The sequence below is a fragment of the Phytophthora infestans genome, genomic scaffold (assembly GCF_000142945.1).
Source record: "Phytophthora infestans T30-4 supercont1.17 genomic scaffold, whole genome shotgun sequence".
Classification (NCBI taxonomy): Eukaryota; Oomycota; class Peronosporomycetes; order Peronosporales; family Peronosporaceae; genus Phytophthora; species Phytophthora infestans.
This window is the reverse complement of record NW_003303742.1, coordinates 2460265-2486703: the sequence shown is the minus strand read 5'-3', so window position 1 is coordinate 2486703 and position 26439 is coordinate 2460265. Positions and strand designations below refer to the sequence as shown.

The following is a 26439-nucleotide window of genomic DNA, read 5'->3' as shown; positions in this document are numbered from 1 at the left end:
TCCAAACTACCATCACTATCACTTGAAAGAATTTCATCTGCATCTTCGCTGAGAAGGTCGTCGTCCGTGTGCTTTGCAGACAAGTCCTGCTCCTCAATATACCAGTCATCCGAATCTTCGTCTTCGCCATCCAAGTCCGAGTTGAGAGCTCCATTATCATAACCTTCAACGGATGGATTCATAGCTGGAGCGGAAGACATGAGCGGCTCAGTCGTATCCATACTCAAAACCCTGTCCCAAAGTAATTCACATCACGCGTCAATATACATCTTCTATGCGTTCACACATGCAGTATATATATCATCGCAGAAGCTACCTGGCCGTTTGATGTCTGGTTGGAGGCAGGGCTGTGGCTTCGAGTGGTATTGGTGGTGATCTGAAACAACATAACATCAGATACAACATGAACACAATTAGTGAATGTAGTATGTTCAGCATGTCGAGAATCACGTACTTTGGTGCAGACAGCATACTCTCGTCGTCTGCATCTGAATCCTCAACTGGTTCAGCAAGGTGCGGACTGGCGGTTTTCTTCTGCTTCTTCGCTGCGGGAGACTTTGACGATTCCTTCCTCCTTGCTGCTGCTAGTGCTTTCAGCGCTGCTTGGCGCGCTTCAGCCCCGCTGCGTTCTTCGTCGACCACGTGCGCACGTTCCCTTGCTTTCTCGGCATCACGTCGTGCAGATATAGACTCCACACGGGCTACAGCTTCCATTTCTTTGAACGCGTTCCTTTCCTTTGCCAAAGCTTCGCGCTGGGCCTTGGTCATCTTCTTCTTCCCCTTTCCAGGTTTTTTCTTCGCTTTGGCCTTAGCTGCGAGACGAGCTGCCCGCAGCTTCTTTGCCGCTGCAATGTACGACGCCGTCTTTCCAACAGGTGGTCGGCTCGAAAGCGCTGGAATGGATTGCCCACGAGTCATAGCCGTCGTCGTCTGCCTTACCTTCGTCGCGGCCACCGAAGTCCTCTGCGTTGCCCCCGCGGCCTCGTTCCCGAAGTCAGCATTCGTCTCCCTCTCTCCGTTCAGGTATGCTGTGTGTTGGGCAGTCAAGCGCACCCGATCCTCCGAGCTTTTGCCTGCCAGGCGGGCGAGGAAGGCTTCTGACTCGCGACGCGTTTTGCGTCGGCCAACCATCTCTGGTCCCCGTTGCTTTTTCTCGAATGTGTGAAGTCAGTGGATTACACGAGGCGAGAGTCAGCAACCTTTGTGACAAATCTGAGGAGTTTTGCGTGCGTGTCCTGTGCATTTTTCAGCCTAACCCTGTGCATTTCACTGTCTTTAACATGTTGTATATACAACATGTGGAAAAACAGGACCTGGCGCACCTTTTGGTCACATGTCGTCAAATACAACCTATAAGTGCGGGGGGGGGGGTTAATAAAGGACGCCGGATAGCCTATTGGTTTCGGCTCCTGGCTGGATTCTGCTGCTTCTATTCTTCGTCGCTGGCGTTGAAGCGGTGGAACTGTGTTTCATTTCCGCTAGACATAGACCAAGCAAGATATGACGACCACGCGAGGATCGCTGCCGAAGAGCAACCAGCATGAGTAACCGCCAATTGGATACGTCTTACGACGGGACTTTCTGGATCTAAATCCTTAAGAAGCGGAAACAAGCGGATGGCGATCGCGGTGAGTGCATCCAGTAACTTCTTGCTGACGCGAAGATTTCCGTCGAGAGCGTGCAGCAGGCTGCAAATATGATACGCTGCATTAATTCGATTGACACCAAAGTCTGAGTGTCGAAGCTTGGACAACTAATGGAGAGCTTGCCTTGATTAATATTCCGCTGGGTATCTTAGCTATCGTGTGGCCTTCTTGATTGTTGCTGAAGATGTAATTGAGCCCTTTATTTGCTGTACTCTATCCGGGGCGTCTCTGTCGAAGTTCCACCGAGCTGTCTTCTTGTTGCACCAATTCGCATGCTGTGCTCCTTCACGCCGAAAGTAATGTGATGTTAGGTCAATGTTTACACCAGCTGATTGCGCAACACGATCGATCACGCGGCTAGCATGAGCAAATACGGTGGTAGTGAAATCGACTCGAAGGTTTGTTGCGGCAAAACGAGACCCGTAGGCTCTGAGGGCGCTTCCAGCAGGTCAACCAAAGGCACATCCAGCGATAGCGCTCCAATCGTGTGTACGACTTTGGCGGGGAGATCGCGAGCCAGGCCCGGGCATGGTGTATCTTGAGCGAGTAAGGCTAACGCAATGGCAAGCAAAAGGCACGTTGCAAAGCCGACCTCTGGGAAGAGCGATAACGCTTGCTCCCCCCACGTCTTAACTCGAGCCAAAGAAAGGCAAATACGTTGTCTGCTGAATGTTTTGCTTGCGGACCTACGTTTAATCAGACGCCCAATAAAACGAGTACTAAAGTTGGCATGGCGGCGCAGCACAGCATCCCAGCTGTCGCTCCCGGAACTGGCCAAACTATACAGATACATCATCAGCTTTTTAGCCCTTTCGTGCGCCTCCTTCATAAACTATAGTACATCAATCAAAGCCATTTGCTACTAAAAGGACGCTTTTCTCGACCTTTAGCAAAATCACGGTAATCGTTATGGACTATCGCTTGTAGCAAATCGTTGAAGATAGCATGATGATGCAACCTGATGCATGATTCTGACTTGAGTAAAGTATGCTTTGATGATTGCGAGTCCTACGGTATATGCTATGAGCCACAAGATCAGTTGAACTTCGGTGAAAAGTCGCTATTTTATTAATAGAGGCTGGTTCGTACAGTTCTTTACACAACCCCCTAAAAAGGCGATTTGTGTGCCCTTTAACCACGAAAGTATAAATCAGACTTATTGTATGGAGGGGCTTTAGCTACGAGACAGCCACCATCATGCTTCAGCAAAAGTTGTCGAGTGTCTTTTCCATTTTAAGCACCGGGCTTCTAGAGATGCTCGGTGATTGGGGAACTTGTCAAGCAGCCGAAGTTTGGCTTGTCGATAGTACTGCATGGCCGCGTTGTGAGCTAACGGTTTACCTCTGTAACGGGCCAACTATCTCGTCCGGCCGTGGGGCGGGTCGTCGCTCCACAGTGCTGCACTACGGCGTTCTCTAGACCAAGTAGTACACAGTACTGGCCGACAGGACCCACTTGATCCTGCGTCGGAGCGTCCACCACTTGTCCGCTCCTACTTAATTATCAGAACGTAGACTGCCTTAGCCACCTGCTAGTGCAGCCTACACTTCCCTCCAGTCACACACACGCCAGATTCCCCGTCAGCACGCGTGCGACCTTCACGCTCGTCCACTCGACTCGCTACTCACTGAGTAGAATCGAACCCACCTGTTCCCAACAGAGCAGATTCTCAGCTGAGCGACCCTCACCACTTCTCCGCATCCGATCACTGGATTCATCGGGATGTGCAGGGCGCACGTGCTGCACGATGATGGCCCTTGCATCATTCGCGCCACTCGCCGCCTCACACAACCCAATATCTTTCCATACTTCGCTTGTGATCGCCCGGCACGGCACGTGCCACTCATGCATCTCATTCTCGTCTAAAAGGGATACATTGTGGTCCACATGAGCTGCCAGCCTGTCACACTGCAACTGCAACTGCAAGTGCATGTCCATCCTCTCGTCGCTTCGTTATGGTCCATTTGACCGTCCGATCCATTGACCTCGTTAAATGCAAGGTACATACCAAATTTATCCATGACAGACACAAACAACTATCCACTCTCGTCATTATCAACACATCTCCTCACAATAAGCTTTTTTCTGAACTGTCAGCATAGCTTGGTGACGATGCAAGGATTTTGCTGCACTTCCGCCTCGACAGTAGCACCAACAACTCCAGCGAAGATAATCATCGGTGGGAGCTTATCCCCGGTGGCGGACGCACAGAGAGAAACCGAAGCTCTAAAAGCATTTTCTATCATCCCTAAACATTATAAAATATTAAAAAAAAAGGTTAAAATAATAAAATAAAATAAAAATTACCTTGGACGACGTCGACGTGTTTGGCACCCACGAAGTCGATCGTCGTGTTGGGGTTCATGTCGATGTAGACTGCCGTTTGATCCATGACGCGAATTTAGCAGAACCAACAATGTGGGACACCACACTAGACTTCTCTAAACTGTATTGAACAGTTTTAGAAAACTCGTCAGCAATTTTCTAGACACTTTTATATTAAATGAAACATTAGAATGATAAAACCAAATAAGAGAGCTCTTACAATGCAACCGCAAGTTACCTCCATTTCAATTCGTTTTTTGGTGCCCCGGTGAGTGATGCACCGAATGGACAAGCGGTGTCGTCTGCGAAATCTGTGCAGGTACATGATTGCCGCCATCTCAGAGCGACCAGAGAAAAAATCGGGTTCAAATCGGGCTGCCATGATAAGAAGACATTCGGTCGCCTGTAAAGTATACATAGAAAAAAAGAGTTTTTAAATGTTTCCTAAATTCCACCAGCCATAAAGCTCAATTTTTTACAGCGGGATTTGTTTGCGCGCATTTCAATAACCCAGTTAAGCAATCTGTGGTACATAAGTAAGAAGAATAACAATGTTAGCGATAAAACGTAATAGTTAATTCTTCAAAGCTTTACCTTCGATCCATTGCCAAGAACCGAGGCTTTGGGCCCCGCTTGCCTTCGGTGACAAAGGTTTGTTGGGCTTCTCCTTTGCAGCCACTTCGACACGCTTTGCGTCTTGAACCCAGCGCCACAACGTCGTCCTGTTAACGTCGTACTCGTCGGCGAGTGTTTGGCTGATTCCTTGAGCTTTTGCCGCTTGCACCGCTTCGTGCTTCTTGCGATTCTTGTTTAGTGATGTCCTGCCCATTTAGAAAATGAATATTTAAGCAATCTAGCTCGCCAGTGATGCTGCCCGCCACCAGTACTTCTGGCGGGAAAATTAGTGCAGGGTTATGAGTATTTTCGTTTGTTTTAGCTCTTACGACTATACTTCAAAAGCGTTTTTACGATGTTGCAAGAAATACGTTAATTCCGGTATCTACCCGTACATCAGAAAACGTTTTAATTTTTATGTCTAGAACCTTTCCTACTAGAAAAGGCTCTAAAGTGATCTAGACAATTTGTTTCAAAACATAAAACAAGGTTACGTATTAGTGTAGCAAAAAAATTGTGGCAGTTCTCACCTAGCGGCTCGCTTTATGGCCGGGGTGCCCGGCGTGTCCCACTAGCGATATACATATATGTGCTGGTTAGCGTGATGCAAATTGAGTGTCACATTAATGTTTGTCGGACCATCCGACGCTAATCCTGCATTCCCTCCTTACCGTTACGAAAAACAAGTCAGCATGGCTAAGGTGTTGGTCGTTTGTTGCGAAGACGTTGTGCTACTACTTGTTGTTCAATTGTGTTTTCGGTGTCTCGAGCGGTGTTTGCTCGCTTGTGTGGTGACGTTTTGTCGGTGGAGAAGCCATTGTAGCGTTGTCTTGCGGCGTTGCGGAGAGTTTGCGCTTAAGCTTGTTGGTACCAAGTGTTTCAGTAGTCATTGCGTCGCCGTGGTCATCGGTTGTACTGTCTGTGGTGTAAGGTGCCGTACACACCACTCTGTCCGCAGCGCAAATTTGCGTCACCCATGCTTGTGGCATTTTTTTATACATGCTGAATTTGAAAAGGTGGCGGATCTCGTACACGGTGCCTGTTGCATTCACCAAGTGTAAGTAAAAGCGTGCTTTTTTTTAATGTTATTGCCATTTATTAATTCATGAGGAGAACGTACCGGGGACAAAGAGTGAGAGGTCGATTGGCTCCCACATAGTAAGGCGACGGGTTTCGCCGTTTGTTATGTTGGTTGGGACCGAAAGGATCATCTTGCGCACCTTAACGAAAGACTGGGCGGACTCGGCGTCGACGAATTCTAGATGCGTTCCGTTGGAGCGATCTGCCAGAGTACCAAGTCATGAAGTAAGTGTGATGCATATGCAAGCGGACAGTACTTACCGGTTGTGAAGTGGTCGCCGCGAAGAAAACACATACGCACTGCGCATGTTTGTTTATTCGTGGTGTTCAGCGCTAGTACGAATTCTGCGAGCCCAGGCACCGTAGTGAAAATTCGTTCGTGCGCATCGAGGCGCTTTTGAAGACGGGCGAGCTGTGCCATGGGCGTTTAGAATTGTTGTGGCGTGCATGCGCGGATGGCACGGAAAGCTACAACTCTAAGATTAACTGTCGCGTTGCAGGTTTGGGCGATGTGCGGTGCACCTCTCTCAGTTTAGAGGAAATGACGTTGCTTACTTTCTACTACTAGTAGTATAACTAGCCAAGCGCCGCCGCTACGCGTCGGTAGTTTAGGTTTAGTTCTACTTGTTTTGCCCTTCCCGCCTCCGCTACGCTTCGGCGGGTTAAATATTACAAAAAGCTAGGCCCCCCTATGCGCCTCGATATTTTTAATTTTATTAAGTTATCTGGGTCAGCATCATGCTTACCTGATTAAAAAAATATATTCTAATTATCCTGAATCAAGATTCTTACTACAACCTCTTTATTATTGTTGGCTATCTTCATCTTCCACCCAAAACCACCTGTACTTCAAATAACATTTATACAAATGCTACACAATATGTTTAGTTTAGCGTCGTGCTCGATACCACGGGCCGTTTCTGAGCCATGAAACTTAGCTCACGTCAGCGCAAAAGATAGTAAAGCTTGCACTACTTACCCTGTTTAATCTTGTAAGTAGCTAAAGATTGATCACTTCTCATACCAAACTCAATGAAAAACAAAACAATTTTTAATTTTGTACATTTTAATACATTTAGCGCTCATTTTGAGCTGATTCAAAATGTGTCATTAGACACTCTAATCTGTGCCAGTTAGGATTAAAGCATCTCGATAATGCGTCGCAAGATGCCTCGCTGTTGCTATTGCTGACGGCGGTGTTTTTCTGTTTGATAGTGTAACGATGATTCCAGGATGGTTAAACGTCATTTAGGCTCCAAGTTATTAACGTTTCTTTATGAAATCTACTTAACCAACTATACTTAACACCTCTCGTGTTTTGTTGTTGTCTTACCGCTCCATTTAAAATCGTATCCTACGCCCTATCGGCGACACGTCCACCCGTTAAGTAGTATCGGATTTTGCTGTCTAAACAGCTCTTAGAAAACAATGATTTACAGCAGTAGCACATATGAGTTCATTTTATTCAATCTAAAACTATCTATCTTTATGGATCAAGTGGCAACGTTTATTAGCAGCGTTGTTCTTACGGTCAGCTCTTATGGCCAGCTTCTGTTGTACTGTACATGTACTACGATTTGGCAGCTCAGTCACCTCACTCTCAGATTTATTATTACTTCTACAACAAAACAGATGTAGTTATTTTAATAAAGTCATTGTAACTTAAGAAACGATTAAGTACTGTACAAATTACTACGTATATTAAAGTATGGCCTCGAAAAATCGAATTCTACGTGTACGCTAAGCACCTTGCAGTTTAGGAAGCGTCTTTAGCAGCTATTTCATTTGAGAATAAGTAGCTCTGTCTGTTTCGCACATATATTAAAAGAAATATGCACTTTTAAAATATTAATACTTCGTAATATTAAAACGATGCCGCCTTGTGCAAATCTCCATATGTACTCTGTGAATCATATGAATTTGTTGATGTAAGTTACATAATCCGGTTTTAACCTATCAGAGCCGCATTCGCTCCACTCGACAGCCAATGAGAATGCCCAAAAACCTGAGCGTTTCGTGTGACGGACGGACAGACGCCGTGCTTGCATTGATAGTTTAGGACTAGCGCTCTGGCCGCGGACGCTAGGGCATGGTTGGTTGGTGTAGTGTGGGCTGACGGCCTCCGGTGCGCTGCGGCGGATTAGAGAACATTTCGAAATCAAAGCTAAATGCATTATATGCATTACGTGCCCTACCAAGTTCGCGTTCCAAAGATCTCTCTGTACACAATATTGTTGGTGTGTACGTTCCCGTCCTCATCGATGGCCTCTGGATCCACAGCAATTTTGATCGCCTTCCTTGAAGTCACTCTCGACAACGCCACATAAAGCTGCCCATGGGCGAATACCGGTGATTCCAAGTATATACCCACGTGGTGGATCGATAGTACTTTGGCCAATGGTAATAGTCATGGCGAGCGCTGGAGCTACGGGGAACTGTTTACGCTTGAGTTTGAGCGGGAACTCCTTGTCATCGTCCTCACCATAAAAGACGATCCGAGGAATGAACACCTTCTTACCCTTGAACGGCCCGGACATAATGCTGGCCTCGACGCTTCTCTCGCCCAGTGACACAACCCGAAGCCGCGCTCCGTTGCAAAGTCCTGCGTCGCTATTCAGGTTTCTAATCGTGATGATAGGTGTTCCAACCTTCAGAACAATCCTGTGCGGAGGGATACCGGAGAAGTTAAGATAATACAAGAGCTCCTGCTCAAACATATTTGCATCCGCGACCCCTTCGAGGCTGCTCCCCGAGAGATACTCCTTCGTTTTACCCGAAAGCCGTTTTGCAACCATGTCGTTGATACGCCGAACACTTGTATTTGTGGGGGCTAGTATGGCTCACTCAACGAAGTATTCATCGGGTAAATTCTCGGTATCAACGCCCGGGTACACTGCATCTATGAGTGCGTTGACGTTGCGAACTCGTCGGTCTTCTTCAACTTCGTCCAAATCTCGCTCGTGTTCCTCGTCCGCCGGAGGGGATAGCCTGAAACTTGGGGGAGGCTTCATATCCGCGTCTTCTTCATCAGAGGTCATTTGCTGTACCCGTCGTTCTGGAATGATACGCATGCCGCGCGGGAGGCATATATCGCCAGCACCGATCTCATGGTTGACTGGGTAACGGCCTTCTCCAATTAAAAATAAAAATTCAGAGAATTCCACGAACTCAGCCGCACTGGCCGCGTTTGGGGCGGTGCGGACACGCATGTTCTCGGTTAGCCGCACTTGACGCAAATGCTCCAATAGCGGCGAAGACTTGAAGCAAGCTTGAATCGTCTCCGCACGCGTAGCATCCTTCAGTACAGGTATAATCTGGTGGTGATCACCGCTGGACACCATTACCTTTCCGCCGAACGGCTCCAGCTCGTTCTTCATAATACCCCGAAGCGACCTGTCAACAGCCTCAAAGCAAGCTCGGCTCATCATCGGCGCTTCGTCCCAAATGATCAAACTCGCGCTACGAATCAATTCGACTTTTTGTCTCTGCCATGAAAGGCTGCACGTCGACGGCTCTGTTAGTTTGAGGGGAATCCGTAACGTCGAATGCGCGGTATGAACTCCAGTTGCCAGAGTGGCTGCAATCCCACTCGAAGCAACCGCGATGGCAGCCTTACGTTGCATCCAAACGTGAGCGATTATTTGCTCGAGTAGAAACGACTTTCCTTTTCCACCCGGACCACCCAAAAAGAACAGCTTCTCCCATCCAACCGGTCTGCTCACAGCAGCAATAACTTGGTCAAAAATATCCCTCTGGTTGCTGCTTAAGGGGTCTGCTTGCTCCGCAACATGCTCCAGTTCGTTTTGGGGGTACGCGTCAATCTCTTGCTGGACAACATCAGCAGACGCTGTATCCGGATCGTCCATTTGAGCAGATACATCGTCGTAATCGGCTAGCAGAGGAAGGCCGTACATCTCGAGGGACGTTTGGCTCGGAACCAAGAAGTCAGCCAAGTTCTTCGACACCTTGTACTCCGCCATTCGAAGACGCGCCTCCTCTTCGCGTACATTATGCAGGTCTGCGTCTCTTACCTCAATGCTTCGTGCATAATCCTCTGACATATCCTTCTTGAACCTGTCCCATTGATCTTTGGCATTGCCAGGCATCGAGTAAACCAAAATGATGCCGAAGAGTTGCGTAGCTGGTACGGCATCTTGACCTCGGCGGCTTCGCGTAAGCAATGTATCCACTCGTCGTCATTTTCCAAATACCCAAGCGCCAAAGCTGCTTGCTGATATGTAGGATGTTCCGTACCATCAACCGTTCGAAGATCCGCAAAGGATTTAGGCTAGCGTCGGTTACACAGGAGAAGTCGCAAGTAGAAGCGTTCCGGGTCCTGCGGAGATACGTGTACCAAGCGTCCTAGAGAAGCAACGTACTTCTTATACGGTTCCCACGTCTTGTGTTCCGTCCACTTGTACTTCCGCGGTACATCCTTGTACAGTAGAGTGGCCGTAGCTTCTGGGTTACGCGCGCACAGCTTGAAAAACCCCGTCAACATTGATCTGTCCCCGCGGTTAATCAAGTTGTGAAGCTGGGGGTCGTCGCTTGGTCGCGATAAGCAACCATGCTCATTCTTTCCAAGTGGATAGGTAGCGTCACGACAGAATGTGTTGATCCTTGTGTTGGATGCATGAATAGCCGCATGCAAGCTTCTACCGGAGAAATATACCTCCCGAGGAGATACAGAAGAATTTCGCTCGCCCAAATTTTTTCGCCTTCAATCGTTATTGTCGTCATGTCTGAGCCCTTGTAGACGTACTTGTAGATGTACTTGATGGCCTTGTTCGTGGCACCAATCTCGACCGTACTGTGGCAGTTTGATTTCTGCAACAGGAACGAACTGTACGGGACCACCCACTGATTGATGGTCGCGTTGTCCCATACGTTCCCCTATGGCACAAATTCCATCCGGACGGCGACCAGGATTGCACGTGGGGTATTTGTCAGGGGTCATCACCGTTTCGTCCGCGAGCGCCTTTGAAAACTTCTTGGAACACCTTCCGTTCTTCATGCACGTGCAGCTCGGGCTCTGTTGACCACAGGGTCCATGCAGCATATTGGAAATCACCGTATCGTACAGCTCGGGGTACTTCTCTTTATCCGGGAGCTCCGAGGACACCAGCTTATCGACGTCTTCCTTGGTAGTGGGCTTGTCCTCCGGACGCAGGATAAGCAGTATGTGGGCGTGGGGAAGACCACGCTTCTGATATTCCACTACATGGACTCAAGCGGCTTGAATCCCCAGCACACCCTCATCGAGATCCTCGTTAAGAGCTTTTAGTTTCTCCTTGAACACGCGAGCCACGATGTCCGGTCGGTCGGATTCTTTCTCCCCACGGCGTAAGCTTTCCTTGATCTCAGGCCAGGTCGGGTTGCATGTCATCGTAATGAACAGGTTCGGGGCTCCTGTTTCACGGACGATTGCCATGGCATCCAAGAAGTGTTGGTACATGTAGCGGGGACCACCTGTAAACCGTAGAGGTATGATGATCTTGCGTCCTGCCTCACCCGCATCTGGCTCCGCTGACTCCTGCTCCGTATTATTCCCACGCCGAGTCCTACGTATGGCGCCTCGTCGTCAGCTGACATTCTGTGATTTTCAACAGACTCGCCACGCAACGCGTCCGTGAGTCCTTGGAGAGTTTCCAGCCTATATTGAAGTTGGTTTTTCTTGATGAAGCGCAGGCGCTCTTGTTCGCATTTGGACCATTGGTCAACGCAGTACTGCTGCGTTAGTCGCCCACCGCGCAGGATAAGAGAATTACTAACCGTCCGGTCATAAAGCAGATACGCCTCATATTCCCGAACGGACATCGTCAACGGGTCATCGTGGCGATCGACGGGATTATCAACGTAGGGAATATCGTAAGTCCATCCATTCTCCCCATAGGGTGACAGTAGAGGGTAATGCAGCGGGTCGTAGGTAACGCTCGTCTCAAAGATGGCTTGAAACCTCCTCCTGTCGTGTGTAGGATAATAGTCCGATGCTCAGCCGCGTTCGTGTCGATCACAACGGCTGCCACCTCTGATGCCGTTGGGGTGTTACGCGTATCCGGACTCGCATTTCGTGTGACGTGCAGACGCAGCTTAAGGTGATCTCCCTCCGGAAGAAAATTACTCAAGGATAATGACGGATCATGCTCATCAACGTCTTCCCCTGCCACTCGGCGTCGTTCGTGCACCCTGATGGCTGCTGCATACGCATCCCAACCACGATCTATCAATAATCTACGCTCGTTGATAGATTCTTGTGTGTACGGGTTGTGAGCCACCATCATCTGGTTAATCGTTTCCATAACGGCTCGATCGAGGCATTGGGTCATGTTCATACGGCTTCTCACACGTGCATCCATGTCTGGATCGTTAAAGTAAACTCGGGCATACATGGAGCGGCCGAAGGTAGGAGGTAGCAACGATCCATTGCGGTGGCACACTGACCCTTGTACACGGAAGTTGTAGACACCATTTCGTGTCACGCTTTCATCGACATTAAGAGGCCGAGACCGCGAAGCTCCTATGGACGTAAATGCGAATACGTTGTTGTAGGCCCGGATTGACCGCATGAAAGTCGGGTTTTCGAAAAGTGTTAGAAGCGCATCAGGTGCTGTTCGCGAAGTCGGAACGAACACCAGTCCGTTACGACAGCAGCATCCGTCTGTCTCTTGCGGAAAGTTCCAAGCGTTGTAGTAGTGACAACTCGCTTGTTCTCCCCGTTGTCGTCCGTGTAACGCGTAACGTAATGACGGCCACCAGCCACTGTGGAAGGGTCAAAACTGTCGTGGTACGCGAGGCCCTTCTTATACTGCCGAGATCGCCTGCGAAACCGCTCTTGTTCCTTTCGTTGCTCCCTTTGCTCACCCGTTATGACCCCCCTTCGTGCTAAAAGCGCGGCAGCTTCTCGGGAGTGCTGTGCTTGTCGATGCTCTTCGGGCATGTCTCCTCTGTGCTCTCGCCGTGCAGATGCATCTCGCGCGCACTCTGCTTGTCGCTGATCACCTGACACTATGCTCTCTCCGTGCTGCAGCATTCTGGCAGCGCTCTACTTGCCGCTGTTCATCCGACATGCCTTCTCTGAGCTCTCTCCGTGATGCAGTGCTCTGGTTGCGCTCGGCTTTACGCTGGTCATCGGTCATGCATCCCCTGCGTGCCTCATGTGCCGCCGCATCGCGATTCCTAGCGTGCAGGCGATAGTCCTCTGTACTTGTGACTCTATGGCTGGCTTGGACGTTTCGAAGGTGTTCTTGATGAATTTCAAACACTTCTGGTGGCATTCTACCGCGCCGTGCCCTTGTTCGATCGGCTTCTTGTCGGCGGTCTCGGGTAACCTGAGACTCGGATCTGTTAGCTCGACGAATTATTTTCCTGTCCGCGTCCTTCGCTCTTGCCCGTTGTTTTTGTGAGTTCGTCATAGCTGCTCGACTAGTCTGTGCTTTTTCCGCATCACGCGCACATTTAACCGCAGCTCTATCGTCATCTGCATTCCCTGACGCTCCAATCTGAAAACCGCGAGCATTGACGCCAGGGTCTTCGCGATGTGAGTCGTCGTTGATGCTCCGCAGGATCATCTTCTTCTGTCTTCTCATCACGCTCTACCGCCGGACCAGATACTCTCATCTGTCCGAACTCAGCTGGTGCTGGGACTTCAACTAACTCGAGCTGCTCCAATTCTTCAATTGCCTTGCGATAGCGGGTCACTGCCTTACGAAGCCTCTATTTACGGAGTTGTCTTTCCTTACGCGACTCTTCGTGGGATTGGGATGCGCTCTCACGCCGGGCTCGCTGTACGCGATCATCTAGTTCCTCGCGGGTAATTCTAATCATTGGACAGAGTAAGTCGAGTTAATTCTACAGCAAAGCCCGCTACTCAGTTGTTGGGAAACCTTTTTCTTTTCGTCGGGGCTCGTGCTATGTCCTCGTATCTTGAACTAGAATGTCGCCTGATTTAGATAGAACAAAATCGAATTGGCTATTAGACTCGAAAGTCTAAGTGCACTGGGAACGGTTCTACAGCTATTTCATGAATATAAGCACCAGAACATGGACACGGTAGCTTAAGCAACGTGGTATTCGAATAGAACCCCGATCTTTCCTTTCCAGTACTAATCCAGAAGCCCTTTGTGAATATAGCACACCACTGTCATTTCCATCCCGGCTCCTCGGATTACAAACAACTTAGGGGTATCGTCACTCCAGGCAGCTTGTCGGTCCAGTCAGCTTTAGCTCAGGCCCTCCCATTGGCCGACGTGTTACAGCCCTCAGCTCACGTTCCGCGGGTCCAAATTACCTTGCACGGCTGTGGACCAAGCAGCTGTACATGGTAATTCAGACGCCGCATCGCGCTGTTGCCTCTTGGGTACGTCAAAGCTGTTGCCTCAGCCTCTGCAAATGCATTGAGTTCTCCTTCGTTCTTGTAGATCTCCAGCTCTTCACGCTTACTTCGTCCACTCGCACTGCTGTCGATCGCCGGCAACGCCAGAGAGCTCTTGGTCCCATCACCACAGTCATCATGATCGACAGCTTGGTGACCACCTTTTATCGTCGAACCCCTCGCTTCCGATGGCGAGAGCGTTACGACCTGAGTCTGGCAGCGGCTTAGATAACTTCAACGCCTCGTTCTCTTTGAAGATTCCAACAGCCCCCTCGAAGTCTTGCCCAGTTGACCCACCCGTAGTTGCTCCCGAAGTCGCTGAAATGCCACACGCTGTAGTGGCTTCGTCAAAATATCATCAAGTTGCTTCTGAGTTGGGCAATACTGCATCGCTGCATCCCCTCGCTGAATCACATCCCGGATAAAGTGATACCGGATTTTTATGTGCTTGCTCCGAGCGCTGGCTATCTCGTTCTTTATCAATTTAAGCGCTGACTCTGTAGCACGATTGTCTTGTCCTTGGCCCACAATCCAATTTCAACGAAAGTTGTTTCACCCATATAGCCTCCTTCATGGCCACTGCTGCTGCGACGTACTCGGCCTCCATCGTGGAGAGAGCTACAAACGTCTGCTTCTTAGAAGCCCATGCGATAACGGCACCATTAAGCATAAGAACTGCTCCTGATACTGACTTCGCATCCGATGAGTCTCCTGCCCAGTCGGCGTCCGTGTAAAATGTCGCGCGCCATTTGCAGCCTGCACCTTGCCCACTCTTAAAGAATAGTCCAAATGATGAAGTGCCACGAAGGTAGCGCAAAATTCACTTGACTCCCGTCCAGTGACTTTGTCGAGGCCGGGCTACAAATTTTGCCAAGTAATTGACTGCAGCGGTTATACCTGGTCGTGTACAGTTCGAGATGCACAACAATAATCCAATTTCCTTCCTCATCAACCCCGTATTCATCATCATCTCATTGTCGTCAAATGATTTCGTCGTATCCATGGGTGTGTGTACCGGTCTGTATGATGCCATTTCCATATTTGCCAGCAATTCCTCAATGGTGTCGCTTTGGTGTAGGAAAATGCCTTCATCATTGCGCTTGATACAAATCCCGAGGCATTTTTCTGCATCTCCCATGTCCTTGATGTCGTATATCTGGCCCAGTAATAGCATAGCCTCATCGCTGTCAGCATCGTCTTCACTAACGATAATCACGTCACCAACGTAAAGTCCGAGAACATAACCTTTTTTGGAACATCTCCTTGACGAAGTCTTTGTTTCCACTGGGATGCAAGTGCCGCAAGGAATCGCATGCTTGTGATTTTCAGCACCGGTGAATAAGTCTCTTCGAAATCGATACCAAAACGCTGTGTAAATCCTCGAGCTACCAATCGTGCATTAAACCGTTCCAGTTCTCCACGTAAATTAATCTTGATACGAAACACCCATTTTGACGACACAACGTTTGCTCCGGCACCACCCTTGACGACTTTTCATGTACCATTTGATTGAAGTTCCTTTTGCTCCTTCTCGATAGCCTCTTTCCACTGCGGCCATTCTGGAGTCTGCATTGCTTCGTCCAGATCACGTGGGGTTACCATAGGTGGCGTAGCTGCTGCCAACAAAAGTGTTGCTGATCCTGCAAATTCTTCGATGAGTTCCTGCGGCAGCGAGAAGTCGCTTTGCCGCTTCATCCTTTTACGTGAGCCGAAAACACGGCGAGCTGTACCGGCACTAATAGGGTGCCCATGGTACTCGTCTTCGCCGCTGTCTGAGGTTTCACTGAGGTTGATAGTGGCGTTTATTACGCTTCCGGTTTGACGTATCATTTGGAGCGGGGATCTCAACGAACCCTGGGGCACTGCTTGTTTGTTCTGTTTGTTGTTCTGGTACGGATTCTTCTGCAGGCTCTTCTTCAGGCTGTGCTTGTTCCTCTTCAACGCTGAGTTGGTTCAGTGCTTCTTCAGTCTCTTTCTCGCGGATGTCCAGCTCCTCGATGTTCTGGACGTCGGAGCTAGCGATAATCTTCCGAGTACGAGGCAGAAGAAGGCGATAACCCTCCTGGTTCTCTGAGATCCCGATGGCTACAGCTTTCTCCGCTCGGCGCTTGACTGAGGCGGCCTTTGTGTGCGAGACGTGCGCTGTGCATGTAGAACCAAACTTTAATATGTGGCTTACTTTTGGCGGCTTTCCAGTGAGTACGTCCAAAGGTGGTTTGTAATCTGCGTTTGCTCTTGTTGGAAGTCGGTTGCGTATGTATGAGGCATACTTGACGGCATCTCCCCAGTATCGTTCTGGAAGACCAGATGCCCAGACCATGGCACGACCTGAGTTCATCAATGTCCTGTGCATGCGCTCGGCCTTTTCATTTGACGCAGATTTATCCGGAAGAGTTTCTTGATGAACGATGTCGTGTCGACTACATTGTTTAGTGACTTCATGACCTCGAAACTCTCCGCCACCGTCCGACCTGATCGTCTTTACTGTGACTCCAAACTGGCGCTCAAATTCGGGTATGAAGTTCATGAGGTGTTTTGCCGCTTCATCCTTTGTCTGCAGCAAGAAGACCCTGTTGTAGCTCGATGCATAGTCCACAATTGTAAGCATGTGCTTGTTCCCGTTCCTGTCCAGTTGAATTTCTGTCTTCAGGTCTACGCAGAGAACTGCCCCAAGTTGGTCGGTGGGTGCGGATGTAGATGTATCTACTGTAGGCTGCTTCGACTTGCTTTGCTTTGCTTGTGCGCAGGACAGGCAGAATTTTAGCTTCTTTGAGACGACATCCATGTCCTCCGTCAAACCGTGGTTGTACATACTTAGGAGATCCTGGAAATTGAAGTGCCCTAGACGTTCATGCCAGTGCTGTAAGGTTGCCTTCGTCATCTGCGCAAACATCACTGCTGCGTTGCAATCCGTGCGTGCCGTCTCGCCGTTCAGGATCCACATTTTACCTTGGCGTTCAGCAATGGCGACTATGTCATCACGCTGATTCGTCAGCGTACACGCTGATGCTCCAAACGAAGTAGTGATCCCGTGTTCCCCGAGGTCAGTGAATGAGATCCAGTTGCGGTCAAGACCTGGAACTTGGTGCACTTCGTGTAAAAGAACGGATTGCGTAGTAGATCTATTGCTTGCGCGGACAATACAGCTTCCTTTAACGTTAGCGTGGAGCAGGCCACCATTTGCATTTCTGATGATCAAGTCAGATGGCGAAGTGCCGAACAGCGGAGTGCTCGTGTAGCACATGTGGTGTGGCGCTCCTGAGTCCACCAGCCAGTTTGTTGACGTTATCTCTCCGTGCTCATTTGCCATCCACAGCCCCGCGCTCTCATCGTCACTTTCGTCGGCATCGCGTTCTAGGCGCTGAGCTTGGGAAACCGAGGCCTGCTGCTGTTTCTTCGGCTTCTTACACTGCAAACGCTTGTGGCCTGGTTCTCCGCAGTTCCAGCATGCGATTGTCTTCTCGCTTGTGTTTGCTTGAGCGTTGTGATTTTGCCTCAAACCTGGACGTTGCTGACCAGTGGTTTGAAATTGTTTCTGCTGTTTAGGGCTGTTACCTTGACTACCGCGCTTCTTAATAGTGTTGCCGTTGCTGTGGTGCTGTCCTTGCTGCTGAGGTTGGCGAGATACACTCCCTTGGCCTCCGGGTCGCGCACTACCTACGCGCCGTCCGTCATCCTTGAGACGGATCAGTAAATCGACGACCTTGTCTAGCTCGTCCATGTGATTTGTGTTGGTTTCGTCGATCTTGCTGAGGAGAGTTGACTTCCCCTCCGGGCATGCATTGTTGCAGACCGTTTCTAGCAGTAGCTGCGATCGATCTCCCACCATTAAGCGCTCGATAAACTTGAGGTACGTGATGTACTGCTTCCACGTGTCTTTTTGTCGCTTAGGTGCGTCCATGCGTCTGGCCAGCTCATACTGGCTTAAGTGGCAGCCGAACGCTTTCTTCAGGTGCACCGTCAGGTCCTCGTAGCTCACCTCGCGGTCGACCACGAAGTCATGGTAAGACCGGCTTGCTTGGTCCTCCAAGAATGTGCCCAGGACTGGCGCCTTTAACTGGCTTGACCACGTGGACTTATTTAGAAGTTTTTCCATTCTGATTGCACCTTCAATTTCGTTCAGAAAATCTTCGAGTCCAGCTCCTAAGCCAGGATCCTCCTCCTTGTCATTGAACCGTCGGCAGTGAATGTCCTTAAGCTTCGAGGACTTCTCAGCGGTCCCTGGTGAATGGGTCGGCTTCTGCTCGACAGGTGGGTTGATCTCTTCCACCTCTTGCGCTTGCGTCTTGTACTCTTCCTTCGTGCGACTAGGTGCAGAACCAGTCGTTTTGCTCTTTGGCGTATCGTCTAGTCTGGTAATTCCGTAGTTGATGACTTAGTGATAGTTGACTGTTGGGCGATAATTGGTCGATGAAGAACGTTCAGACTGGTCATTTGGGACATCGCAGATGCCTTCTGTCCCCAACCTGAGGAGCTTTGATCGTCACGCTCCGACTGCTTGGGCTCTTCGACTTCTTCATCTAACTCGTGACTCTCATAGTGCTGCTTGCGAAGTGCTGCTTGGAGTGCAGCGAGTCTCTGCTCCGCCCGGTTTTTCTTGGCCAGCATACCTTGCTGCATTCGGATGACTTCCATAGCATCGTCCATACGGCTCTGGACTCTCCAGGCGCGCCGTTAATACCACGATCATCTCTGCGTCCGAAAGCTGTGTGATGCGGGTAGATGGGCTTGATTTTTTCGCTATATCCGGTGAGGTCGCATCTGCGATGCTTCCCGTCGTGTTGGTGTGCCGTGGCCGTCGCGGTGGCGTGCAGAATGCTTCTTGTTCGTGCACTCGCTCGCGTACTGCTTTATGTAGCTCAGTGTGGACGAATTCCAGGTTTCGACGGTGTGCTCGCTCTGCTCGTGCGATCGGCGGCATCGCTTGAGGACTATCGAGGTCCGTGAAGTCGAGCCGTCACGCGACCGACATCGTCGACGTCTTCTAATTGGTAGCGTGCGGCACTTGGGCTCAGATCCTTTTGCAACTCCAGAAACGCGCGGGGAATTTCCTGCCGTAGATAGAAGACCAAGTGAGCAGTTGATGTTAAAACTGAAAGTGATTTGAATCGTTAGCTTCGTCGCCGCCACTACATCTCGCTACTCCTGCGTACTTACCTGACAAGCACCATTGCGACGTCACCGTACATGTAGGAACGATGCGTCTTCCTTTCCGTCTGACGTCATCGTTCTGCAATCTGCAAATGCATTGAGCTCTCCTTCGTTCTTGTAGATTTCCAGTTCTTCACGCTTGCTTCGTCCACTCGCACTGCTGTCGATCTCCGGCAACGCCAGAGAGCTCTTGGTCCTATCATCACAGTCATCATGATCGACAGCTTGATGACCACCTTTTTATCGTCGAACCCCTCGCTTCCGATGGCGAGAGCGTTACGACCTGAGTCCGGCAGCGGCTTAGACAATTTCAACGCCTCGTTCTGGTGAAACGTCTGGGTTGACTTTGAAGATTCCAACACAAACGTCGCTCGGCAAAGATGTTTACTAACTGTTTCCAACTGAGAATCATCCAGTGCATAGTGATCCATGAGTGTCGTAGCTTTCTCCTCGTCCACGTCTGTCTCTGATGAATTTTGAATTGCGGAGGATCGCAGGAGCCGGAGGTCGAGGTGCTTAAAAACTAAATTACTCGACTGGAATCGCGATTCCACCGTTGAAAGATAGTTTAGAGATGAGGCGCGGCCACCAATTAGGAAGAAAAAATCTCCATTCGAAAACAACGAAGCCACAACATGGTAGCGAAACGCCACAAAGCGTTTACTCTGGTCCACTTTGTCAGTGAGTTTGATGTGGTTAAACGCCATCCCAATCTCATCGATCATGATGAACAGCGGACCAACTTCATCCGTCAAATTCTTCAAAACAATTCTGTGGTCACCGTGGGGAGACGAGAAGGCGAGAAATTCGGGTCTGAGGCCAAGATTGTCGTCAAAGTAAGTGTAAATTCCACCAAACATATTGATGACAGCCTTGTTACCATCAAACTCGCCATTTATGTCCAAGAGTTGCCGCGGAGTGAGCTCAATCTTGATCGTGTGGCAGCAACGCACAGTGTCCCAAAAGCCTCCTTTCTTTGGCTCTTCTTTTGTAATTTCCCCCATATCTGTCGGCATATCCGAATGTATTTCCGACCGAATGCTGTCTTTCCAAGGCCGAACACGTTATCCACGAAAGAAGTTATCCATGTGCTTCTTGCTGCGCGCGGAAATATTTGTTCTTGTGAATATCCAGAAGTTGTCGCGTAGTATCTTCACGATCGATGAAGAATAATCTTTTAGTCTTTGACAATAACTCGGCTCTTCTTATTTCCAGTCCCACTTTGAAAGATCGACTCGGCGTCGTTTCGTTGGGCTTTCACAGCTGTCGCTTTGATGTTCGCTCCATACCCTTCGATGCACAGGTACCGGTACTTCCACGACGAGGGCACTCTCCCCAGTTTTGCCATTCTCTTCAATACGATCACCCGTGTCTTCCTTTGGAATCCCCGTTGGGCCACTATATACTTCCAAATTCCTGAATACCTGAGATTTTTTGGCTTCACATCGTTGAGTTGGGCATGATCAATATTATTCTAAACTGCGGCTTGAAGATCAGCCACCGTCTTTCAATCAAGTAGGGGGGGAGAAAAAGGAGATGTCACCCGCAAGCGGAGAGCGAATATCAGCCGGAATCAAATTCTAGGGACTTCCACAATGAGCGCGTCGCCTTCAGTCATCCCATCGCCATCCAAGCTAATAGACGACGTCAAGAGACCTTGTTCCGGATCTCGGTAAGCCCCCCCCCAGTCCTTGTACATATTAAGGTAGGACGCATCAACTCCTTCCGTTTAACCGGTGCGTGGACCCCACCGGCTCCCCACATGGATGCACCAGCTGAAATCACACAAGCATCGCTTTTTTTTCTTGCAATATTTGTGAGATTTCCAATTGGTGTTGACTGAAATGCGATCCGAAAATAGGAACTTTTGTTTTTGGCAAAATTAGAAAATGGGATCTATCGGTCATTTATTCGGATTCAATGCGGATAGCTTACCGGTATTATACAATGGAGCGCTTTTCTGTATTTTCTAAAGGGTTAAAATAGCGCTTGGTGTCGTTTTCCTGGTTGCGGGACTTCGAGGTGGTGAAGCTACTTTTAGCCATTCACATACGCTGTTCACTCGACGTCGAACGAAACCAAAACTAGACCCGGTAAATTGAAGAATGGGCCTCTTTAAGGTGCTAGCGAGTGCGCTGGGAATGAAGAAAACGCAGGTCCGTATCCTCGTTGTAGGACTTGACAACAGTGGCAAAACGACGCTAGTGAATCATCTGAAGCCCAAGAAGAGCCAATCTCGTGAGGTCGTCCCCACCATCGGCTTTCAAGTGGAGGAATTCACAAAATCCAATCTCAACTTTACTGTTTTCGACATGTCCGGTCAAAGTCGCTACCGAAGTTTGTGGGAGAACTACTACAGCGACGTTCAGGCAATTATCTACGTGCTAGACTCCACCGACGCCATCCGTATGTGTGTGGCCAAGGACGAGCTAGAGCAGCTTGTTGAACACAAGGAACTGTCATCCAAGAAAGTCCCGATCCTTTTTTTCGCCAACAAGATGGATCTGCCGAGTGCGCTCACACCCGTCGAGTGCATGCAGCAACTCGAACTCGACAGTCTAGGGAGCAAGTCCTGGCACATTACGTAAGCAAAAACGAAAGTTCCTATTACTCTCTTTTTATTAACTAGCGTTGTGCTGTTCCTAATACAGTGCAAGCAACGCTGTTACCGGTCGTGGAGTGGAAGAAGGCATCGAATGGCTTGCCGACCAGTTCGCTAAGGGTAAATCCCGGAAGTGAGCCACGAGTAGCTAGAGCTTTGATAAGAATTGTATTACATTCGACCTTATGTCTTTAGCCTTTAAAGTATTCGTGTAGACATTACAAGAAGCAAGGAAGGAGAAAAGATTAACTCTTATGTCCTAGGAAAGCCTACATGAACTGCTCAGCTGGCGTAGCGGCCTTCTGCTGCTCGTTAGAAGTGGCGTTGTTGGCCTTCGGCACCGGCAGGAACAGCTTGAACTCAGGTGGCAGCTCCTCCTCAGAGTAGAGGCGGTCGGAGAAGTAGATGCGTCGGATGCGGCAGTTGGCGTGAATCTGCACACGCAGCGTCTCAATGTAGTTGGTTCCGTACGCACGACGCGTAAAATCCGAGAGGTTGAACTGGATCTGGTTCCAACCTTCGTCTAGACGCATGGGCATGGTACAGATGAAGGGTTTGACCCTCGTGGAGCTCTGGTAGTTGCTCGCTCGAAAGCGACGACGAACGTTCTTATCGTCTAGCACTTGCACTTCAAAAGTAAAGTACTTTTTTAGGTTTTTGATGATCATAACGAGGAACGGCAGCTTGATGCCAAGCGTCTTAGCCGGTTGGGCAGGACACGTGATGAAGTTGGTGCTGACGTTCGTGCCCATGATCTCCAGCACTGACGACTGGATGTCTTGGTCCGTTATACGCTTGATGTGGCCATTGCGCACCTGTTTGTCCCATATCTGCAGCGGCTTGCTTCTGTAATTGACACAGATACACAAGGAAAATGAGCGATGAGAGGAACACAGCGTTCACACGGACGTACCCAATGCTATAGAGGATGGACAGGAAACCCGACTGGAATGTGTTCTTGAACATCGTGTGCAAACAGCGAACTAAAGCACAGCGGCGCACGAGGAGCGTACCAAATGCGACGACACGTTGGACGGTTATGAAGGACGTCGCTTCATCATAGGAGTTTCGGTGCGTTAAAATAAATTCGGAAGATACTACTACTAGTAGTATAAATTAAAATAAATTTGGAAGATATTATCGTAAGTTAATGTGACCCACACCATAAGTTACTTGTCATGAAACTAAAGTTCCCCACTGTCGGTCGACAACAATGTTACATGTCATCTACCCTACTAGGAACACTGTCCTAACAACAACGGCAGCCAACGACCGGATAATTATCGCAACTGACCGTAAATACGTCAAACTTTTCCAAACTGACCGTAAAACATACACATGTCTATAAATGCTGTTTGATTGGTTACATTTGTTGAAGTTCACTAGTAAAAAAAGATCAAGCGAGGACGAATCCACATGTACCGCTCCATTACATAGTCGCTCACTCTACAACTATCATGGAACCAGGCAAGGTTAACCTTCAGTCCAAGTACGGGAGGCAGTCAGTTACATTTAGGGATGTATTTCTATCAGCGTCTGACAGTACAGCGTTTCTTCGTGCTTACGCTTTCAACGAGAATAAGTCAATGGGCTTTATTACCACACCACTCACCCCCCACATGGGGATCAAGCAAGGATGTTCAGGTAGCAGTAGATCCCCTAAAGACGCAAAAATTCCTCAGACGCTTGTATCTACGTAACATAGTTGACATAAACAAAATAAATTTTGAGATTACACACTGCTAGAGAAACACTCGTCCACGTACCTGTACGACGGTCCTGCTCCCCCAAAGCCTGGTATTCCTGTGAAGTTGGCTCGCTCTCTCCTCACGTACGGCTTGGTTGCTGCGAGCACAAAGTCAGTTATTCATTCCTGTGACGCTGACTCATCTGCTTCTTACGTCTTAATTTCCTTCTGAGAACCGTCTCGCCGTATTCAATATTAATCCTGCAAAACCAGCAGCGACAGTTGTCTTTAGTCCACAACACACACGCAAAGTAAGTGAGATACTCAGTCTGCACATACCCGTCTGCAGAACTTTCGTGGTCTCTGTGTACTCTTCTTGCTACCAATAGATCCGATCTGGCACTGAAGCAGTCTTTTTCTTTTGGATACTTGTTCTTCACCGCGTCCCAGTTGTACATCAAACCTTTTATACTGCGATGTCTCTTTACTTCATGTACAAACGCCGGCTGTGTAAGTTTTACGGTCAGTTTGGAAAATTTTGATGTATTTACGGTTAGTTGCGATAATTACCCCCAACGACCTGTTTTCAAACCTTTTCTTCTTTATTTTTGGTGGTTCAAGAGAACTAGACGACGTTTGCTTGTGTGGCAACGCCCTCTAGCCGCCTTCCCGATACTAACTTACAGCTTGGGGCCGAACTTGGAGTAGTCCGTCACGCCGGGGGACACGTACTTCTTGAAGTTCTCCTGGAACATACCGGCCAGCTTCTTGGCCGTGACGTCGTACGCCTCCTTGTCACTCCAGGCCTCACGCGGGTTCAGCACGTTCTCCGGGATCTCGCCGAGCTTCTTGGGCACGGAGAAGCCGAAGTTGGGGTCCTCCAAGAACTCCGAGTTCTTGATGGAGCCGTCCAGGATGGCGTCAATGCAGGCGCGCGTGTCCTTGATGCTCATGCGCTTGCCCACGCCGTAGCCGCCGCTGGTCCAGCCGGTGTTGACCAGGTACACCGACGTGTTGTGCTTCTGCAGCTTCTTCTGCAGCAGGTCCGCGTACTTGGTCGGGTGCAGCGGCAGGAAGGCGGCACCGAAGCAGGCACTGAAAGTGGCCGTGGGCTCCGTCACGCCACGCTCCGTACCGGCAACCTTGGCCGTGTAGCCGGACAGGAAGTGGTACATGGCCTGGCCGTCGCTCAGCTTAGACACGGGCGGCAACACACCGTAGGCGTCGCACGTGAGGAACACGATGTTGTTCGGGTGGCCTCCGCTCGAGGTAGGCTCGTGGTTGGGGATGTGGTAGATCGGGTAGGACACACGGCCGTTCTCCGTCTTGGACGTGTTGTAGAAGTCCGGCTCCTTGGTCTCGGCGTCCACGTACGTGTTCTCCAGCAGAGCATCGCGCTTGATGGCGTTGTAGATGTCCGGCTCGTTCTCGGCGCTCAGGTTGATGGTCTTGGCGTAGCACCCACCTTCAAAGTTAAAGATTCCTTCATCATCCCAGCCGTGCTCGTCGTCACCGATGAGGTATCGGTGCGGGTCGGCCGATAACGTCGTCTTGCCTGTGCCGGACAGACCGAAGAACAGAGCCGTGTCGCCGTTCTTGCCCTTGTTGGCCGAGCAGTGCATGGCCATGATACCGTCGAGCGGCAGCCAGTAGTTCATCATGGAGAAGATGCCCTTCTTCATCTCTCCGCCGTACCACGTGCCACCAATCACAGCCACGTCCTTCTCGATGTTGAAGGCCACAAACACCTCCGAGTTGAGGCCGTGCTTCTTGTAGTTCTTGTTCGTCACCTTGCAGGCGTTCACAATGGTAAAGTCCGGCTTGAAGTCCGCAATCTCCTCCTTGGTCTGAGGACGCAGGAACATGTTGGTCACAAAGTGGTGCTGCCACGCGAGCTCCGTGATGAAGCGCACTTTCTTGCGCGAAGCCGGGTTGGCGCCGGCGTACCCGTCGAACACGTACACCTTCTCGGCCTGGCCGTAGTGCTCGCTCACGGTCTCGTACAGCTCGTCGAACACCTCGGGGCTCACGGGCTGGTTGATGTCACCCCACCAAATGTTCTTGCTGGACGGGGCCTGGTCCACAATGAACTTGTCCTTGGGCGAGCGGCCCGTGAACTTGCCCGTGTCGATCGTGTACGTACCGTTCTTGACGAAGTGACCCTCGCCGTTCTTCTCCTCGTGGACGGCGATCTCGTCGTAGCTCAGGTTGCGGTGCACCTGCGTCTTGGCGTTCGTCACGCCGAACTTGTCGATGCCGAGCGACGCAGCAGTCGCGTTGGCGAACGTGCGCAGACCGAAAGACGACGAGAACGCCGGCGATGACTGCGCCATCTTCATGGCTCCGAGGCGCTGCACACGCAGGCTCGCACGCAGGGCAGAGGTGAACATCGTGAGACTCTCGAGTGGCTTCTAGGACGGAGGCGAAATGAGATGTGAGCGGAGAAAGATATAAGGTCGCTTCGCATTTTGGGCTGCTGACGTTGGTGGGATCACAGACATCGGATGGGCGATTGGCGGATAAAGGACTCACCATTTGGTCCAATCTCAGCCAACTCGAAAGCGCAAACACCTACCCTCGAGGTTGTGTTTTGGCCAATGGGAGTTAGAGATGTGTAGAAACACGCGCGCTGCTTGGACTCGATTGGTCAAAGAAAGCCTGCTGTTTGAATTCTTCAACTTGCGCGTGCGTGGCACGGACGAGGCCTGCTGCTGGCCACCAGTGCCGTCATGTTCGGCGGCGCGAAACATCGGCGCGTCACGCAGCGAGCGTCTTGCATTGCAGTTCCCCTTTCAGCAAAGCGTATGATCGGACAACAATTGGAAGGCAGCCTCCGGCTCGCCAGCGACAGCCTCAACTCGTTGGTGGACATGCCACAACTGTGAAGGGCGGCTCTGGTATTACCAGAGCCGGCTTACCAGTGGTAAGCCTGTCAGTGCCGCTTGTGACGCGCTTTTATCAC

At 50.0% G+C, this 26439-nt stretch overlaps 5 protein-coding genes across 5 annotated transcripts; 1 reads left to right on the top strand and 4 right to left on the bottom strand.

Annotated features, from left to right (window-relative positions):
* Positions 1–5320: 5320 nt before the first annotated feature.
* Positions 5321–6087, bottom strand: PITG_10214 (uncharacterized protein; the record flags this gene model as incomplete). The annotated part of the gene is made up of 3 exons (XM_002902689.1): positions 5321–5625; positions 5707–5868; positions 5928–6087. The coding sequence occupies 3 exons, from the start codon at positions 6085–6087 to the stop codon at positions 5321–5323; spliced, it is 627 nt and encodes a 208-aa protein (XP_002902735.1).
* A 12881-nt stretch (positions 6088–18968) lies between these two features.
* On the bottom strand, positions 18969–20204 carry PITG_10213 (uncharacterized protein; the record flags this gene model as incomplete). Its single annotated transcript, XM_002902688.1, has 3 exons — positions 18969–19088; positions 19225–19384; positions 19441–20204. The coding sequence occupies 3 exons, from the start codon at positions 20202–20204 to the stop codon at positions 18969–18971; spliced, it is 1044 nt and encodes a 347-aa protein (XP_002902734.1).
* Positions 20205–21293: 1089 nt separating this feature from the next.
* On the top strand, positions 21294–21927 carry PITG_10212 (ADP-ribosylation factor family; the record flags this gene model as incomplete). The annotated part of the gene is made up of 2 exons (XM_002902687.1): positions 21294–21772; positions 21840–21927. 2 exons carry the CDS (start codon positions 21294–21296, stop codon positions 21925–21927), a joined length of 567 nt encoding a protein of 188 aa, XP_002902733.1.
* Positions 21928–22059: 132 nt separating this feature from the next.
* PITG_10211 (uncharacterized protein) lies at positions 22060–22756 on the bottom strand (the record flags this gene model as incomplete). The annotated part of the gene is made up of 2 exons (XM_002902686.1): positions 22060–22636; positions 22704–22756. The coding sequence occupies 2 exons, from the start codon at positions 22754–22756 to the stop codon at positions 22060–22062; spliced, it is 630 nt and encodes a 209-aa protein (XP_002902732.1).
* Positions 22757–24058: 1302 nt separating this feature from the next.
* Positions 24059–25897, bottom strand: PITG_10210 (phosphoenolpyruvate carboxykinase; the record flags this gene model as incomplete). Its single annotated transcript, XM_002902685.1, has 1 exon — positions 24059–25897. The coding sequence occupies one exon, from the start codon at positions 25865–25867 to the stop codon at positions 24158–24160; it is 1710 nt and encodes a 569-aa protein (XP_002902731.1).
* Between the last annotated feature and the right edge of the window lie 542 nt (positions 25898–26439).